This window comes from Xenopus laevis, chromosome 1S (assembly GCF_017654675.1).
Source record: "Xenopus laevis strain J_2021 chromosome 1S, Xenopus_laevis_v10.1, whole genome shotgun sequence".
In the NCBI taxonomy this organism is placed as follows: Eukaryota; Metazoa; Chordata; class Amphibia; order Anura; family Pipidae; genus Xenopus; species Xenopus laevis.
In genome coordinates this window covers 89,964,341-89,982,526 of record NC_054372.1, presented here as the reverse complement: position 1 = coordinate 89,982,526, position 18,186 = coordinate 89,964,341, and the positions used below count along the sequence as shown (strand labels likewise).

Here is an 18,186-nt window from a genome sequence, read left to right as displayed (position 1 = left end):
TAACTGTGATGTCCTTTACATACTGGCAATGATTCATTTGAATAGGAATAATGTTTGAAAAAAATATCCTTATTTCCATGTCTACTGTATTTACTTTGCTGTTTTCTCGGCATTCTACATTTGCTTTTCAGACCATTTACTTAAAGCTGTTGGCAAGGTTTGATCAAAAAACAAGGTACTTTGTTACAACTGGTAGTGCTATAACTAAACACCATGAACACAATATAATAGTTGGTACAGTGGCCTCTCCTCTTCTCCCCAATATCCTCTTTCACTTTCTTAATCTCCCCTCCCTTCTCTGCCCATATCCGTTGGTAACTATTTGGGGGAAAAAATTGGATTTATAATGCTACACTGTTTCTCACTTCTTTGTTGAAAGGGCCCATGGGGTCCTCTCAGAGTTAGGAATGAGGTCTGTCACAATCCCATGGACACCTCATTGATTCTTTTAGTGATTTGTTAATCCAGAACTGTATATGGTTTTTAAATCCATCATATAAGACAAATGTATCAATCATCACTTCTCCTTGGCATTGTATTTCGTAACCCAGCTTCATTTGTAGTAGAGCTGTTGTGATAGGTGAATGAGAAACCTCCTTTATGGGCTTAATTTAAAAGCTCAAGTTACACAGCAGATGGCAAATAAGCTCTGTCTGTCTAATGATGTTAACTGTTATCCATTAGTTAACCTGTGCCATATAGACGTTTTCCAATTTCCGCCATTGCTACACAGCAGCTTGTTTATATGAACTATAGTAGTGTTTCTGAAGCAAACAGATCAGTTTTACCAATGCAGGACAACACTACATGATATTTTCATTACTTTAAAACACTTAAATTTTTTGGTGTTACTGTTCCTTTAAACATTAATTAAACCCAATAGCATTGTTTTGCCTCCAATAAGGATTGATTATCTATTAGTTAAAATAGATACATTTAGGGGTTATATACTAATATTTGTTTAGGTGAAGGGAGTTGCAACTGAATAAATGCAGCAGTTCTGGAACAATTTATGACCAGGTGCTGGGAGTTGCAAGGGAATAAATGCAGCTGTTTTGGAACAATTTATGACCAGGTGCTGGGAGTTGCAAGGGAAAAATGCAGCTGTTGTGGAACAGTTTATGGTCAGGCACAGGAAGTTGCAAGGGAATAAATGCAGCTGTTCTAGAACAATTTATGATCAGGTGCGGGCGTTGCAAGGTAAAATGCAGCTGTTGTGGAACAGTTCATTATCAGGTGCAGGGAGCTGCAAGGGAATAAATGCAGCTATTCTGGAGCAATTTATGATCAGGTACACAGAGTTACAAGGTAAAAATGCAGTTGTTATGGAACAATTTATGTTGAGGTGCAGGGAGTTGCAAGGGAATAAATGCAGCTGATGTTCTGGAATTGTATAACATATAATAACAAATGCAGGGAGTTACAATGGAAAACCGAAAATGATTGCTTTTTGTATACAACATAATACTGTGTAGAAAATGTCTATGCTATTTACACTAACTAAATACTTAGTAGCAGATTGTTTTATTTAAACAGAAGTTTGCTTTTTCTTTTTTCCCCCAATTATTCCAGGGCAAGGGAACAAGCAGTGAAGGGTAGGGCAGAGAGGTGTTAAATGAACAGGGGAGCAAAAAACAAACAATGCAGGGAGGGGGTTAAAGGACCAGTAACATCATTTTTTATTCACAAAAAAAAATAATTAATATACATTACTTACCCCCAATATGCTGCTCTTTCCTGCTGTTTCAGTAAGACATCCGAAAAAAATCAAACCGACGCTGTCCCACGGCGTCCAAAGGGTCTCCGCCATCTTCTAGCTTCATCTTTCTTCTTCTCCTCTACGTGCGCGCAGCTGTGTGCCTCTTCCTGGTCTTCATGACGTCACTTCCTCTCTCACTACTGTTCCCTCAGCGTCTGTCTATGCAGCTTTCCCCGTCACACAGCCGTTGCCTCCTTTCATGTAGCCTTACCCCTCCGTGTTCCTCTAACTGACATTCCCTCACCCAGCCTTTTCTTTTCCTGAGCATCCACTTTCAATGCAGCATTCTCCCCCCCCCTTCCTCTCACTGCCGTTCCCTCATACAGCCTTCTCCCCTCCTCTGTGTTCCTGTCACTGCCGCCTTCTCATTTCCTCCCTCTCCATGTTCCTCTTACTGCCGGCTCCTTTTCTTAGCGTCCCATGTCAATGCAGCTTTCTCCCCCCTCTGTGTGCCTCTCACTGCAACTTTCCTCCCCCTTCCATGTTCCTCTCTCACTGCCGTCACCTTTCTTCTCACCATCGCTGCTGTCACTGTAGCGTTCACTCCCCTCACCAACTCGTAAAACAAAGTAAAAGAAAAAAAAAAAAATACACGGCCAGAAAAGGGAGAATGTCTGCGCTGGTTGCCGGCTTTGCTCTGAAGCTCCTCTGACTTCCGGGTTCCTGCCGGAAGTCCTGGGGGGAGGAGCACTGCCTGGGACGCGCACGTACTGCAATGAGTGAAGATTGGTCGCCAAATCGCCGTTTTTCTAAAGTCAGGTCAGACCATGGAGGGGAGTTTTTACTGGGGACTTTTCAGGTAAAAGGAGGGTGAATATGGAATATCTATTAGGTCAGGGGTATTATATGCAGGCTGTAATTTTTATTTGTTTAATAAAAAAAAATGATGTTACTGGTCCTTTAAATGAACAGGGCAGAGAGGGAGAGAAATGAATAGTGCAGGGAGGAGGGGAAAGGAACATGACAGAGAGGGACAGAAAGGATCAGGGAAGGGAAAACAAGCAGTTAATAAGTTATAGATTAATTTATATATTAATATATTAATTTATATATTAACTTATATATTAATAAGTTAATAGATGTCTGCAGGGAAGGACTGCACAGACATGCCCACTCCTCCCTCAGTGGCTGCTGCTTTGTAACTTAAGCAGAAAGAGCCAGTGATTCCAACAAGTAGCTCACGAGCAACATGTTGCTCTCCATCCCCTTGGATGTTGCTCTCAGTGTCCTCGAAGAAGGTGCTTATTTTTGAATTCCAGGCTTGGAAGCAAGTTTTATTTGCATAAAAATATTTTACATTGTTTGATGTATTGTGAAAATGTATACTATATGTCCCTTTTAAAGTTTAATGTTCCTGTCGCTGGTGTTTCAGTCGGGCAGCTCAGTGATCCAGGTGCAGATTCTGAACTATTAAAATTTGCTACATTAGTTGATACATTCCTCAGCAGTAGCTTTGGAATATTTACAACTATTGTATCAATTCCAACAGCTGCCTTTAAAGGGGAATGCTGACTTCCAAACCAAAATTTTATAAAGAGGCCCACATAACACAGAAACTCCTAATACACCCATCACAGTTACCTGTTTCTTCAAAAAGTATGAATAAATTCCATTTTTTATGCTGAAATCCAGCTGTTTTTTTTTTCTTTTTCTCTTTCTGCATCATTTGAAATCCTGACAGGGAAGGAGGGACTAAACACTGATATTACAAATTGTAACAACTACTCCACAGCTTACAGACAGCATGCAGGAACTACATAACACACAATGCATTGCACTGTGATGTTCCTTTCCTTATTGAAATCATGTGTGCAGGGAATTGTGGGGTTTGGAGGATGCAGTCTAAGGACAGCTGGCTGCTGATACAAAGTAACCGTAGTCGGAGAGATCAGCAGGAGAGCAGGGGGCTTAGGAACTGTCAGAAACCATTAAAATCATGAAAAGTCTGCATATTTTTTAATTTATGTATATTGCAAAGTTGCTTGAAATTATGTTTACTTTTCAAAAAGCTCAAGTTATGTTTTTGTGGAGTTCCTCTTTAATGAAACTCAGGGATTGTGCTCAGCAGGGACAAAGATAACAAATGAATCAACACAATGTATACATTTAAAACAGTTAGAGCCCGCCCCCCAGTGCTGGTTTAGAAGGTGAAAAATTAAACTTTACACTTCAGAAAAACGGTCACAAATAAAAAACAGAAAGTAATTGGAAAAAGTCTTTATTTCTGGTGAACTATCTGAAACCAAGTGAACTTTAAAAAGTGTTTGAAGGTGAACAACCACTTTGCACTGTTTTGCATCAAGATACTTTATTGCAATACTGATTCATAAATGACTGTACAGGCAGCACAGCTTTAGACTTGGTAAACATAAGTAACTTTTACTGAATACTGTATGGTAGCTCAGGGGAAAGCAACTCTGTTTTAATTCTGGGAACTTGTGTTCAGTTCCAACCTGGGGATCACCTGCAAGTATCATGTCTGCGTGGACTTCCTGTTAGGGCAATGACAGATGGAATACTTTGTTGCCCACCATTAATCTTGGCTACAGGGGGTGACAAAACGTCCTTTGTTTCCGCTCCACCACTTAACGTAAATTGCCACTGGGGTGACATACATGGGGGCAAATTTACTAAAGGGCGAAGTGACTAATGCGGGCAAAAATTTTCCAGCGTGACGTCATTTCGGTACTTCACCGATTTACTAACAGTCGCTGTTGTAACTTCGCTAGTGAAGGAGATAGGGAGCAAAGTACCGTTACAGTCTAACGCCTGGCGAATTTGTGCTCTGGCGAATGGACGTAACTACGCAAATTCACTAAGATGCGGATTTTATTGAATGTTACCTCTTGCGCCAGACTTGCCTTCGCCACCTCAGACCAGGCGAAGTGCAATAGAGTAGATAGGAGTTCCTCGAAAAATAGTTATTCCAAAAAACGCTAGCGACTTTTCCTTTTTTTTTTTTCAGGGTGAAAGGCTGAAAAATACCGTAAATTTTTGTTGGGGTAACCGGCTTCCCCCCTACATTTCCTAACATATGGCACATAAACTATACCGTGGGGTACATGTGTAGGGCAATATAACAACTTTATTTTAAAAAGGTTTCCCGGGCTAATGTATTTGCTGCAACATATACGTCCATTCAACTTTAACTTCCTGCCATATGCAAATTAGGCAACACTAGCGCAACTTCGCCAGCGTTTGGTGCCCTGGACACAACTTTGGATTTTAGTGAATTAGCATTGTCCTGGCAAATCTACGCCTGGCAAAGTGTTGCGCTGTGAGCGAAGCCATCGCTGGAGAATTTTCGGAAGTTAGTGAATTTGCCCCATGATGAGATGTTGCCCAAAGTTTACTTGCAAGGAGACTTCAGACTGCACCACATACGTTTCCCCAGCAGCCCTTATAATCGAAAATGATGCAGGTTTCTAATGAAATTGACTCTGTTAGAGGGACCTTCAACTGCAAGTTCTACTAGCGCACATATTATGCAAACATGCCAGCGCTATAAATAAGGCCAATGCATTACAAATCTTATTTCCTGTAAACCCTGTAACACATTTTCTACAGTATATTCAGTATATCATTAACCGTGTGTTGCTATAAATATATATATACCAATAACTTAGCATCTACATTGTTGGCAGGAAGAGCATTTTATGTTTTTAATGGTTAAACATGTTTGCAATATATAAAAAGGCGTTACAGACAAAATATCTAACATTTCTCCTTCAGTGATTTTCATGGAATAGGAACACTTAGAAAAAAGAGCGTTTTCCCATAGCATAATGTTAAACCTGGAAAAATAGGTCAAACTTCATTGCCAAATCATGTAAATCACTGGGATTGTTATGGACTGTGAATATATTAGACATGTACCTATTTCTGTGAGTAGGAAATTGTTTTTATTTCATGCTGCAAAATAATGGTTTGCACTACATCACTGTTACTTCATTCATGAATTTACCAATACAGTGAAACCTCGATTACGTCCCCTGACAGTGGCGTAACTAGATATTACTGGGCCCCACAGCAAATTATTTTTCAGGCCCCCAAACTTTTTAGCAGTTGACTTGTTTTACCAATATTTATTGAAACTGTATATGAATTAGGGCCTCGTGGGGCCCCTATATCTCCTGGGCCCCCCTGCAGGCGCAGGGTCTGCTTCCTCTATAGTTACGCCCCTGTCCCCTGATTTTAAGTTTTCCCGCGTTTTACATTTTATCTGTGGTCCCACCAATTTATAATGCATTTCAATGGGTGAATTTGCCTCTTTTTAAGTAATGTTTTGTCCTGATGTTCCCAAAAAACTGCTTTTTTCCCCTCTATGAATGATATTATTTGTGAAATAAAGAGGCTTAAAATTAGGGATGCACCGAATTCAGGTTTCTGTTCAGATTTTGGCCAGGATTCGGCTATTTTCAGCAGGATTCGGATTCAGTTGAATGCTTCTGCCAGGCCGAACCAAATTTGAATTTGCATATGCAAATTAGGGGTGGGGAGGGAAATAGCATGACTTTTTGTCACAAAAGAAGGAAGTAAAAATGTTTCCCCTTCCCAACCCTAATTTGCATATGCAAATTAGGATTTGGTTTGGTATTCTGCCGAATCTGTCGCGAAGAATTCGGGGTTTGGCCGAATCCAAAATAGTGGATTCGGTGCATCCCTACTTAAAATACTAACCAGATGTATATTTTGCCTGTAAATGGTCAATTCCAATTAGTCTGCCCCTTATACAGTCCTGCACCAATCACTTATTGCTTTAGGTTGTGTATGTGACTGACAGAAATGTCTTGCACATCCTTTCAGTACTTGAAGAAAAAGTTACTTTAACATACAGTATTTCCCTGATTTCACATTTTCCTGGATTTTACTGAATTTTTTCCTGGTCCCTTGAAAAACATAAAATGGGGGTTCTACTATATTACACTAATGTACTATGAGAAGTGTCTATACACTTCCATTTGCATGACACACATTTTACTTTGACATTAACTGGATGTCTTCTATGTGATGAAGCTGAAGATTGCACAAGTTAAATTGGCACTTCTCTTATTAATTGGTGTTTGTCATTTTGTTATTGTCTAGCTATCACTTTACTTGCCAAAAACATAATACAGGTATGGGACCTGTTATCCAAAATGTTAGGGACCTGGTGTTGTCCGGATAACAGATCTTTCTGTAATTTAGATCTTCATACCTTAAGTCTACTAGAAAATCAAGTAAACATTAAATAAACCCAATAGGCTGGTTTTGCTCCCTATAAGGATTCATTATATCTTAGTTTGGATCAAGTTCAAGCTACTATTTTATTTTTACAGAGAAAAGGAAATAATTTAAAAAAATTTTGATTATTTGGATAAAATGGAGTCTATGGGAGACGACCTTCCCGTAATTCGGAGCTTTCTGGATAATGGGTTTCCGGATAACAGATCCCATACCTGTACCTAGATCCTTAATATTAACCCCAGTAATACCTGTAGGATTACTGTAAAAATGGAAAACGAGTACAATAAACCCAGTTTGATCACACGCCAGTATGATCACAGCAGAAAAAATGATAGATTAAAGCAATACCTCACTAGCACAAGCAGAAAACTACAAACTTTTCTTCTCTTCCATTTCTCCCATGCTACTTGCCTCACTCTGCCTCCTGTATAGATGAAAATTTTGCAAAAAAACTAAAAGGTGGCCATGCATTCCACATTAGAATTCATGAAATATTTTTATTTGCCTTTTAAAAAAATGAAACTGTTTTGGTTGGGTGCAGAGAGGTTATACTGGGATTTTCACCAGTATTCAAGTGGGACATTCCAACCCTAAACAAGATGAAAGCTGCCCGGATGTTCTTGATTGCTTTGATGATATTCATTCTTTTTAGAGATGAGTTGCAGAGCTCATCTATAAGGGGGGTTATTTATCAAGTCCGAATTTATCTCAATATTTTCTGCTACAAACTCCAACTAAATCAGCTCGGATTTTTTACGCTTATTTATTACATTTTCCCAAAAATTTGCTTCGAGGGAAGAAATACGATTTGATTTTTTCATCCGGTTTTCACGATTTTGTTTGGAATTTTCACCCAAAAACTCTGTAAACTTCGGGATATTGCATGAAACCCAGCGCACATCAAAAAATCATTGGAGACTTCTCCCATTGACTTATATGCAACCTCAACAGGTCTGAGATGCCGGATTTTCAGATTCAAACTTTTACATCCTTGGGGTTTAATAAATTCCGAAAATTCATGATTATTGCATTCAGAGTTTAGTAAATAACCCCCTAAAGTACTGGACAGATCCATTGGAATGTCAGTGTATGTTCCTCTGCAAGCCTCATTCTCACCCCTCTGTATAGTTTCCCAAAGCATTCTTCTAAATTCTCCGGCATACTTTTCCCTACATTTCTCTATCCCTCAGAATTTTCCTTTAATGCACACATGTCATCTTACTCATGTCTCTTTTTCGATTGTAAGCTCTAATGAGAAGGGGCTGCTTTACCTCCTGTTTCAGTCTGTACTTGTATGGAATCCATATAATTCTATTGCACAGTGCTGCAAAATATGTTGGAGCATGTGCTGTAAAATAAATTTACTATGACGGAGTTTCCTATATTGTTATACTGTTTAAATGATATGTAAGTGTAAATTACAGAGAGCAGTTATTTTTGATACATATGTTTTGGGAAGTGTTTGCATTCCCTCTGAGATGAAGAGAGCTAAAATCAATCTATAGTCCCATACAACATATGTCCAGGCATTTCCCATCCAAACCCTAATGTACATATGCAAATTAGAGTTAGAAGGGGTAAAAGAGAAAAGAGTGTAGAAAAATCTCAACTTCCTTGTTTGTATGACAAAAATTCCCTTGATTTGGCCAGATGCTTGAATTAGTCCAAATCCAAATCCTGTTCAAAAAAGGCTGAATCTCAAACCAAATCCTGGATTCAGTGCATTCCTAATATATAGATTTTATAGAAACAGTATATTTAGAGGCACATTTATCCAGATTCGAATTCATGTGATTTTTTTTTTTTTACTCACATGAATTTGATTTTACTTGAAATTTGATTGGGGAAACATTTAAAAAAATAGAGTATTTCAAACTCTGAATAATTTTACCGACCCGCAAACTTGAATTCAAATAGAGTTTTTTCTTTGAATAAAACTTGAATGTCAGGAAGGCTCCAAACATCTCCAAATTGGTCACTGCACCTCTCCTATTGACTGATACAGTAATTCAGCAGGTTTTAGGTGGCGAATAGTCAAATTCTTAAAGGGCCAGAGTATGATAAATCTCGAAAATCGAATCCAAATTTTTCTATAAAAAAAAACTCGAATTGAGTTTGCATAGTTTCCTAGTTGAATTTGACAGTTTTGAAAATTTGAATTTTCAATTCGACCCTTAATAAATCTGCTCCTTAAAGTAGGATACCTAGGAAAAGTGTTTTTTCATTGCACTGGTGCTAACTGAATGTAAACCAAACCTGGCAACAAGAGCTTCAGAGAGTAAGAGTTTATGGCAATGGGTTTTGCATTGCACCATGTCCTGTCTTGAGAGAGGAAGAACAGAGGAGGACGGCTAAAAGACAGGAAAACTTTCGAGCCAAGCTAAAGAGATTTTGTGAAAAGTTTTTTTGTAACATACTAAATAAAAATTTAAAGGTGAACAAAAACTATCATTTGCCTGTTCTTTAAAGGTGAACAAAAACAATCATTTGCCTGTTCTTTCTTGATAGCATTATAGACAATTGCAAGCTGGAAGTGTTGCCATCTTTCTATAGCCTGCCCCTGCTTTCCAGGTGTCAGTTAATTTTCAGATCTTATTTTTATAAAACTCTGCAATTCTTAATAGGTATCTCCTAGAAGCCTAATGAGGTAATTATGGTCAGAGACCATGCAAAAACAGTGTTTATCACCAGACAAGTGAAAATGTGTCCAAACATTTGCACATTCCACAATTACCGGTAATATTATTTTTTGTTGCTGTCTTTTAAAGTTGGTTGTTGTTGTTGGTCGCTGCAGTAGTTGTTTCCTAGTTTCCACTTGTATTATTAACTAAATATGAGCAGGTATAAAAAAAGATGGGCAAATCAATTGTACACTATAACTAAAATAATCATGAGGAGTGAGTGATTTAGTCCAATGCAATTTGATTAAGGGCTAAAGTAGAAGAGATTTTGATCAGATTTTATGTGTCACAATGCAGATTGGTTATTGGAAGAAAACTGTCTCTGCAACATGCAGGGCACCCCAAGGCTCACTGGAGATAACCAAGTGACTAAGCACCATTTATTGGGATATACTTTACAAGTAGTTCATGGTCTCTGTTTTATAAGGTTTTCTCCTATATATGTCATACAATTAGCATGTTCTCTGCTAGTATCAACCAAAAACAGAGCATTTTGACTGGCACTAATTGTTGTAGCAGTATTAACATCCACTACTCACTGCAGATCACTTCCTATGTACTTAAAGGGGATGTTCATCTTTAATGTCACTTTTAGTCTGTTATAGAATGGCCTATTCTATAACTTTTTAATTTGTCTTTTTTTATTGTCTTCTGTTTTAAAGAGAAATTATACCCTCAAAATGAATTAAGCAACATATTTTTTTGCTACTATTACGTATAATTTTTTTTCTATTTAGACCCCCATTCATCATCCACTGTCTTACTATATCCAATGCTACATGGTTGCTAAGGTACCAGATAGCTAGTGTAATGATTAAATTTACTGTAAGGGTTAACTTTTGTCTAGCAGGCCTGACTCAGTATACACAGAGTACTCCTTGCAGATTTATGCCTCCCCTTCAGTAGTCAGTTGTGTTCTAAGTCGCCCATCAAGGACACAGTGAAGCGGTTATAAATGACCTCTTCATTGCTGTACCATTGGTGTAACATCTCAAGAGCGGGGTCTTATCAGTACTATGTATGGTTTCACATACCTCCCAACTGTCCCTTTTTCAGAGGGACAGTCCCTCTTTTGACAGCTCAACCCGCAGTCCCTCATTTGTACTGGAAAGTCCCTCTTTTCTATGCACTGAACAGCCAGAAAAAGAAACAAAGTTTCTCACTTAATTGGCTTTTAGCAGAGAGCCCAGAACAGCTAACAGGTGCAAATAAGTTACTTTGTAGCAATTCTGAGACACAAAAACACAGTTTAGATAAGGAGAAATATTTTCAAACTTTCATAACCTGTCAAATTTTGTAAAACAAACATGGTAATTAGGGGGTGTGGCCACATAAAGGGGTGTGGTCAAAAAATTGCTGCGCTACGGGTGGAAAAAATTTTTTAGTCCCTCTTTTTACTTCCAAAATGTTGGGAGGTATGGTTTCATTGTTTTATGGTTGAGGCCTGATTTGGAGGTACAATTCCCTTTAAGGTTCCTACATACTGCTCCCACACCATTGTTTCATCATCACTGGTTTTCTATCTTGTAAGTGTGTTGTGCAAAGGAGTATAACACCCCCACTTTGTTCTGTATTCTGCCTCTTGTGAGTACAGAATACACACATGTCAATAAACTTCACTCTTAACCACAAATTAGCTCGTTTCTGGTGAATTCCCATGACACTAGCAACCAGATAGCTGCTGAAATTTGAAACTAGAAAGCTGTTAAACAAAAAGGTAAATAATTTAAAAAGACTGTATGACTGACTTTATAATACTAAACGTTAATGTTAAGGTGAACAACCCCTGACTAAATGCCATTTCCATTTGCCATAGCCCACAGTCCTTCCAGATGTAAAAGATCCCCCTTGCTAATGTGGATTGCAATGGCTTTCTCATCATCCTAACTCCACATCCATTGTGTACAAAAATACATAGCTACACCCTCGCAGATCATATTGCAGCGTGAGAAACAGTCATTCTATTCGGGACTGAACGGAAATGACGTTGTAAAATCGCCGGAACCTTCCCACTTTCTCGCGATATCTGCCTGCTCACGAACGAGATCTTTCTCTTTACAGTTCTTCTGGCAAAATGGTGGGTGCTGAACATTCAGCGTGAATACAATCTATCGCCATCCTCTTTGTAGTATTCACTTTTCCCCTTAGTTAGGCGGCCGTAGTCCGTGTATATTGTCGGGTTGTAGAGATGTAGGTTTTGGCTGTAGGCTGTCAATGAATTTCTGTCTTTTGCTTCTGTGTTCGCGCCTTGTTGGTTCCTGCTCCGTTTTCCTTCTGTATGGGAAATGGCATCGCCTGTAACAGCTCCTGATAGATCGGTAGCCTTGTGTATAAACATATGTACTGGAGAAGCATTTTGTTTGTGGCTGCCAATTGGAGTAAGAAGAATTTCACCGGCACACAGGAATTGTAGTAGCAGGGCAAGCCCTTGCAATTTTATTATGCAGTAGTGCACTACTGCATAATAAAATTGCAAGGGCTTGCCCTGCTACTACAATTCCTGTGTGCCGGTGAAATTCTTCTTACCCTTGTTGTGAGGCTGCCGATTCCTCTATCACTGGGCACCAGGATAAGAACCTTTGGGAGTGTGTGGTGTGCGGCTTCTCCATATTCTATTGGGCTGCCAATTGGAGGGCAGTCACATGTCTGGGCAAACTGTAGGCACTGGCAGGCCCATCGTTTGGTTTATTGGCAGTTTACATTGGTTCTCACAAATGGCAGCTCTGGTCACATCTGAGGAATGGATATTGTGTAGTGGTGATTAACTGTTTGTCTATTACAGGCGGAAGTTGAGCAGAAGAAGAAAAGGACCTTCAAGAAATTCACCTATCGAGGGGTGGACCTCGACCAGCTACTCGATATGTCCTAGTAAGCTTTTTGTTTTGTTTTTTTTACTTTATAATGCACTATAATCATCTCCTGTTTCTTCCCTTGAATTTCTTTAAATCTTGGTCTATTAGTTTTTACACTTCTGTAAGTATTCTGCAGTACTTTTTATTGGTGGGATATATAGCAAGACATTGCAAGAAACAGGTTGTAATGGTGTTCTGGTCATTGCAGCATAACATCTTAATGAAGGGATGGAGAAACATCTCAATAAGGAAAGCGAGAGGTATAAAAACAGATTTGAAGGCCAGTTTTAAATTTCGCCCTGGACAATAGTTGAAATTATAGTGTTTGGAAGAGGAGTGGTTGAGGTATATAAGCCTGGTAGTAGTAGTTATTGAAGGGCATGTAAAGGCAAAAAATAAAATCCCATTTTTACTTTAATGAAAAAGAAACCCGTCTCCACTAACCTGACTGTATGTAGTTTATTGCTGTGGATAGGAATTGTCAGGCGGTCCCTAACTGCTCTGCAGGGAAATAATTGTACTTATGAACAGCATGGTGAGCCCCTGCCTTCCCAGCCATACAGACCTCAAGCAGCTTTGTTTATTTTCCTGTAGAGCAGCCGTCGTCTGTGTAGATTTGTATTGGATTTTATTTGCCTTTACATCCCCTTTACTGTTTCCAGCTGCAGGGACAAAGATCATGGTGCCAGATTTAAACAGAAACCGGGATTCTATTTGGAGGATTATTTTGCTGCAGCCATTGGTTCTGCAGAGTTGGAGAAAGTTTGTATTAAGCAATACAAAAGTTCTAAAATCTACATTAGATTACATGACAACAGAGGACCCATTGCAGTCTGCCTATTCTGATAATCAGTCTTGCTGTATAGGCTTCTGGCAGATAATATTTGACTTGTGCTGTTTTGATTTATGGTCCCTAAGCAGCCCAGACCACACTGAGCATGTGTGCACAGTCTTGGTCTTGCAAAGATGTTAAAGTTACAAGATGGTGACCCCTGTGACCAACTTTGAAAGCATAAATCATATGTTTGATTAGGCTTGTGGTGCAGTAAGTTCACATTTATGTTTACTATACAAAATACAGCATGTCTAGCCTTATTCTATTTTAGACTTTACTTACCCTTTAAGTACTGGCAAGTCTGCAACGTTAAAAGAACTGTTAACATCTGCCAGTGTGTGATCAGTGGCTAAAAAAAGTGTTGCAGTCTGTTTTGCAATCCATTGTATTTTGTATTTGGCATGTAAAAGTAATGTAAGAGATTATTTTGTATATGAGTAGTAGAGATTGCAGATTTAAATATAGCTGTCGCATAAGAGGGTGTGGTTGTGTAACACAGATGAGTGTGTACTTTATCTCCAAACCGTAGCAATTTGTGAAAAATTATACACATTTTCCCCCTGTACTGATAATGAATGGGCCTTTCGAAGAGTAAACAGTCAGGTCAACTGCCTTGCTTAATTTTTTGATAGTCACTCTTACTCTGCTCTTGCCTGTAATCACTTTTGCATTTGCTCTTCTAGAATTGGATCAGCCAGTATGACCTCCATCCCCATGTATAATTTATTTTGCAGTTGAATTGCAATAAATTTGCACTTCAGCCATTAATACAATCCAATTTACTCTTAAAGGGATTGTTCACCTTCAAACACCTTTTTCAGTTGAGGGGTTTTCAGATTCTTTACCACAGTTTTTTTTTTGTTTTGGTTTTTTTTCCAATTCTTTAAATCTTTTATTTTTACTGTTTTTCCAAAATGTAAGTACATTTTTAATGTTCCTGTCTCTAGTGTTTCAGTCTGGCAGCACAGTGATCCAGGAGCAGATTCTGAACTTTTTTCACTACATTAATTGATATAAATATCCATAGTAACATTTCTTAGCAGTATCTCTGACATTGTTGTATCAATTCAAAAAGTTGCTTTTATGAAGCTCAGGGCTTTTGCTCAACGGGGCCAAAAATAACATATTTTTGACCACTTTGGTCTGGCAACTGATTTCTTATGGATTAAACTGGTATACGCTATAGCAAGATTGTTGCGTGTTATTTGGCAGTTTTCTTATAAGGATGACCTGCATTTCTTTTATTCTGCAAATTTTTTTGTAACCCCCTCTCTTTGTTTAAGGGTGGCAAACCATTAAGTTTCTGTGTTCAGCCATAACACTGTGTCCTTAAGATGGTTATGCCAATGTTTATCATAATGTGCAGATTGGGAAATGCAAGCCCTTTAAATGCACGCCAACCCTTTTATTTAAATTTTTAACTTTTTTTTTTTTTTTTTTAGTGAGCAGGTTATGCAGCTTTATTGTGCTCGGCAGAGGAGGCGTCTAAACCGCGGTCTCCGTCGCAAGCAGAACTCTCTTCTGAAGCGCCTGCGAAAGGCTAAGAAGGAGGCACCACCCATGGAAAAACCTGAGGTCATTAAAACTCACTTGAGGGACATGATCATCCTGCCAGAGATGGTAGGAAGCATGGTGGGAGTTTACAACGGCAAAGCCTTCAACCAGGTGGAAATCAAGGTAAGCTTGTTGCAAAATCCCCAGTACACTCTGAGGTCAAGAAGAATTTTTTTTCCTAAAGGAACCTCTCATAACTGCGCCCATTGACACAATGTGGAAATTATATTTGGCAATTACATTTTAGTTGTACACATGTCTGCAGTTGGGAGTTCAAGCAATTGGGCCCCAGTGTCAAATTGGACCCCATGTAGTTGCAAACAAACGTTGCAGTCAAAAGTGCACTTGATTATTTAGCACAGTGATGTATCACATGGAAATTGGAATTGTACTGCTTTTCATCTCGGCTGTGACCTCTCATAGTTCTTGGTTTCAGCTGAATTCTTCCATAATACCAAGTGTAACCCTTATTTGCAAATGTAAATTATAGAATGCTGTTAAATTTGCATTACCTGAAATTTCATTGCATATGACACTTGAGATTTTCTGTGGACAAGTACACAAATTTTTTTGCACATGTCCAATTTGTGATTGTGTGTGAGTTATGTACTAGTGATGAATGCAATTTTTCACAAAGTTTCACAGAGAAAATGACACATACTTTAATGGATGAAAAAATGGTTGCCTGTCAAAATTGCAACTTATAGGCCTCAATGCATTTCCATGATTTTTTTGAGGTATCACAAAATTTTTGGAGAAAAGGGTCAGATTTGCAACTTACTAGTGCTAAAATATTGAGTCTGGAACCTAGAAAATACCAAAAGAAGAAATCACTGTGCCATTTGCATTCTCCAGTGACTAAATTGCAAACTTTCTACCCTGAGCTTGTGTGGCCCTTTATTCATTGAAGGGACACCTGGGGAAAACAATTTGGTGCTCCAAACTGGCTTAATCTTTGCAGTTTTTGATGAATCTGGTCAAAGTAGAAGGCTTTAAGTAATTGCTACTCTCCTGTTTGAATCATTGCTATTACACTGAACCTATTATCAGCATGGAAAATTATTTAACAGGAATAGTGTTGTTTTTATTTTTTTTTAAGAGATACATATTGGTACATCTCATAAGTGTTGTAAAATTTGCCCAATATTTATTAAATGCAACATTTCCATAAGGGGGGTCTTTTTTTTTTTTTTTTTAATTTTTTGTGGTGGGCTTTTTTTCCCCCACTTGAGGGCACAGTTTTATTAATGGTGATGGTTTGTCACTTTGAATATATGGTCTGTTGCCTCTTAACAAATGCATAGTGTCTTGAGATTTGTCACTGATATTTATCCTTCCTCCTTTAGCCTGAGATGATTGGCCATTACTTGGGCGAGTTTTCCATCACCTACAAGCCTGTGAAACACGGCAGACCTGGTATTGGTGCCACCCACTCCTCTCGCTTCATTCCGCTTAAGTAATCATCTAGTGGTGTAAATAAAGAAATTTCCAGTCTATTTGCTGTGTTTTTGATTACTATTTTTAACATGTTTTAATACAAGCAAAAATGCAAAACAAATTTATTTTGTGTTGGCAAAGACAGTTCTCCACCCTTTATACACAACACTACATTCAGAACACCAGCTATTTTACATGTTACTTACCACGTGCAATAATAAGTGGTATTATGTAAAGGTATGTAGGTAAATCTGTGCTGTTTCCAGTTTATGGTGCTAAGCTTGTTTGACAAGGCAAACTGTTTTAGGGTTAGTTCACACAAGGAGATTCGGGGAGAACTGCCTCAGCGTGTCTTCCCATAGGCTACAGAAAACGTGCCGCTTATGCTTTAGCACAGGCGACTTTTCATTATAGTCGCCCGAAGTTGCCTCATGGCGGAAACATTGGGCGACTTCGGAAAATGCAGCGCTGCGTGCGCTTTAGCGCAGGTGATTTTTTTTTTTTTTTTAAATTTTGGTCCTGCTGAAATTTCAAACTGTAGAGCTGCTGAGCAAAGTTAAATAATTCAAAAACCAAAAATAAGAGACCAAATTGCCCAGTCAGTGTCTGACTGGGGGGGCACCACACAGTCCCCCTTTGCCCCCCCAGCCACAAAGTATTCTGTGCCGTGGATATCTCCTGCACCCCCTCTGCGTGCGCAGGCATGTGCGCTCCAGGTGCTGCAGCGAATAGAAGAGGGAGTGCAAGAGGGTCTATTGTGGTTTTTTTTTTTTTTTCCAGGTGTCCCACCACCCCAGTCTGACCCTGTGCCTAGCTGCCACTGTCCACATTATACTTCAGTTGATTCAAGTTTTCTTCAGGGCAAAAGGGTTAGATATTGTACATTGGGGAATAATGGTGCTGAAAGATGCACAGAAGCACACTTCTTTATACTGTTTAGCATTTTTAGGCTCTGCCCTCCCCATTGCCCTCCTTTACTATTTGAAGGTGGTCTTCTGCCAGATCTTTTAAGCCTTCAATACAGCTGTGTCCTATCTGGCAGTTTTAATATTTAACTCGACTTTTTTGTACTAGAATATATGCGATTAAGAGGTCTATTTTGAGCAGTGTCAAAATGTATGATTTTATTGGCAGAACTTAAGTTGTGCATTGCAGATATTAAATGTCCCATTTACTCATGCAGCTGCCAACTCCCTCCCATCTCTTACTGTCTGCAGAGTCCTATGAAATGACCTATGTTTCAGTTTGAATCCTTGGTAAGTTTCAGCTGCACGTTGTAATTAACTGCAGGGGTGTCCAAATGGTAGATCGGGACCAGTAGACTTTTAGCTGGTGATCATTAGATCTCAAAACACTTGTCAACAAACAGCTTGACTATATCACCCTCCTATATCATGATTTTCATTCAGATAATTGTCAAGGTTACATAAAGTTAAATATAGTAATCTAAATTCTCTAATAAATCAATATAATTAATATTTTCCATGTAACAATTCTAACAATACTTTTATGGATGTAGATCATAATGGGACATAATCACTGAAAGTAGACCTCATATTAGTAAAGTATGGGCACTCCTGCTTTACTGTTTTAACACTTAAAGCTAGCAGGATTTGTTGGTCAGTTTAGTCCATTTTTACCATGGTGATATACAACAATCCTGTGACCCTGTCTGATCGTAGATAACCTTGCTTGGAATTGCATCACCAGATAAGAAACTGAAGAGGAGCTCCAGCACTTTTGGAAAAACAAAGCAAATTAAGGTGGATACTCTTGTGTTCAAAATAATAGCAGTGTGTGTGTGTATTAACTCAAAATCCCTGTAATAGCTTTTATTTCCAT

At 38.7% G+C, this 18,186-nt stretch overlaps 1 protein-coding gene across 3 annotated transcripts; it reads left to right on the top strand.

The window, feature by feature from the left end:
- The first annotated feature begins 2,459 nt into the window (after positions 1-2,459).
- Positions 2,460-16,403, top strand: rps15.S (ribosomal protein S15 S homeolog). 3 transcript variants are annotated; one of them, XM_041573338.1, is made up of 4 exons: positions 2,460-2,558; positions 12,449-12,534; positions 14,796-15,030; positions 16,254-16,403. In XM_041573338.1, the coding sequence occupies exons 1-4, from the start codon at positions 2,475-2,477 to the stop codon at positions 16,365-16,367; spliced, it is 519 nt and encodes a 172-aa protein (XP_041429272.1). In that variant the 5' UTR covers positions 2,460-2,474; the 3' UTR covers positions 16,368-16,403.
- Positions 16,404-18,186: the final 1,783 nt, after the last annotated feature.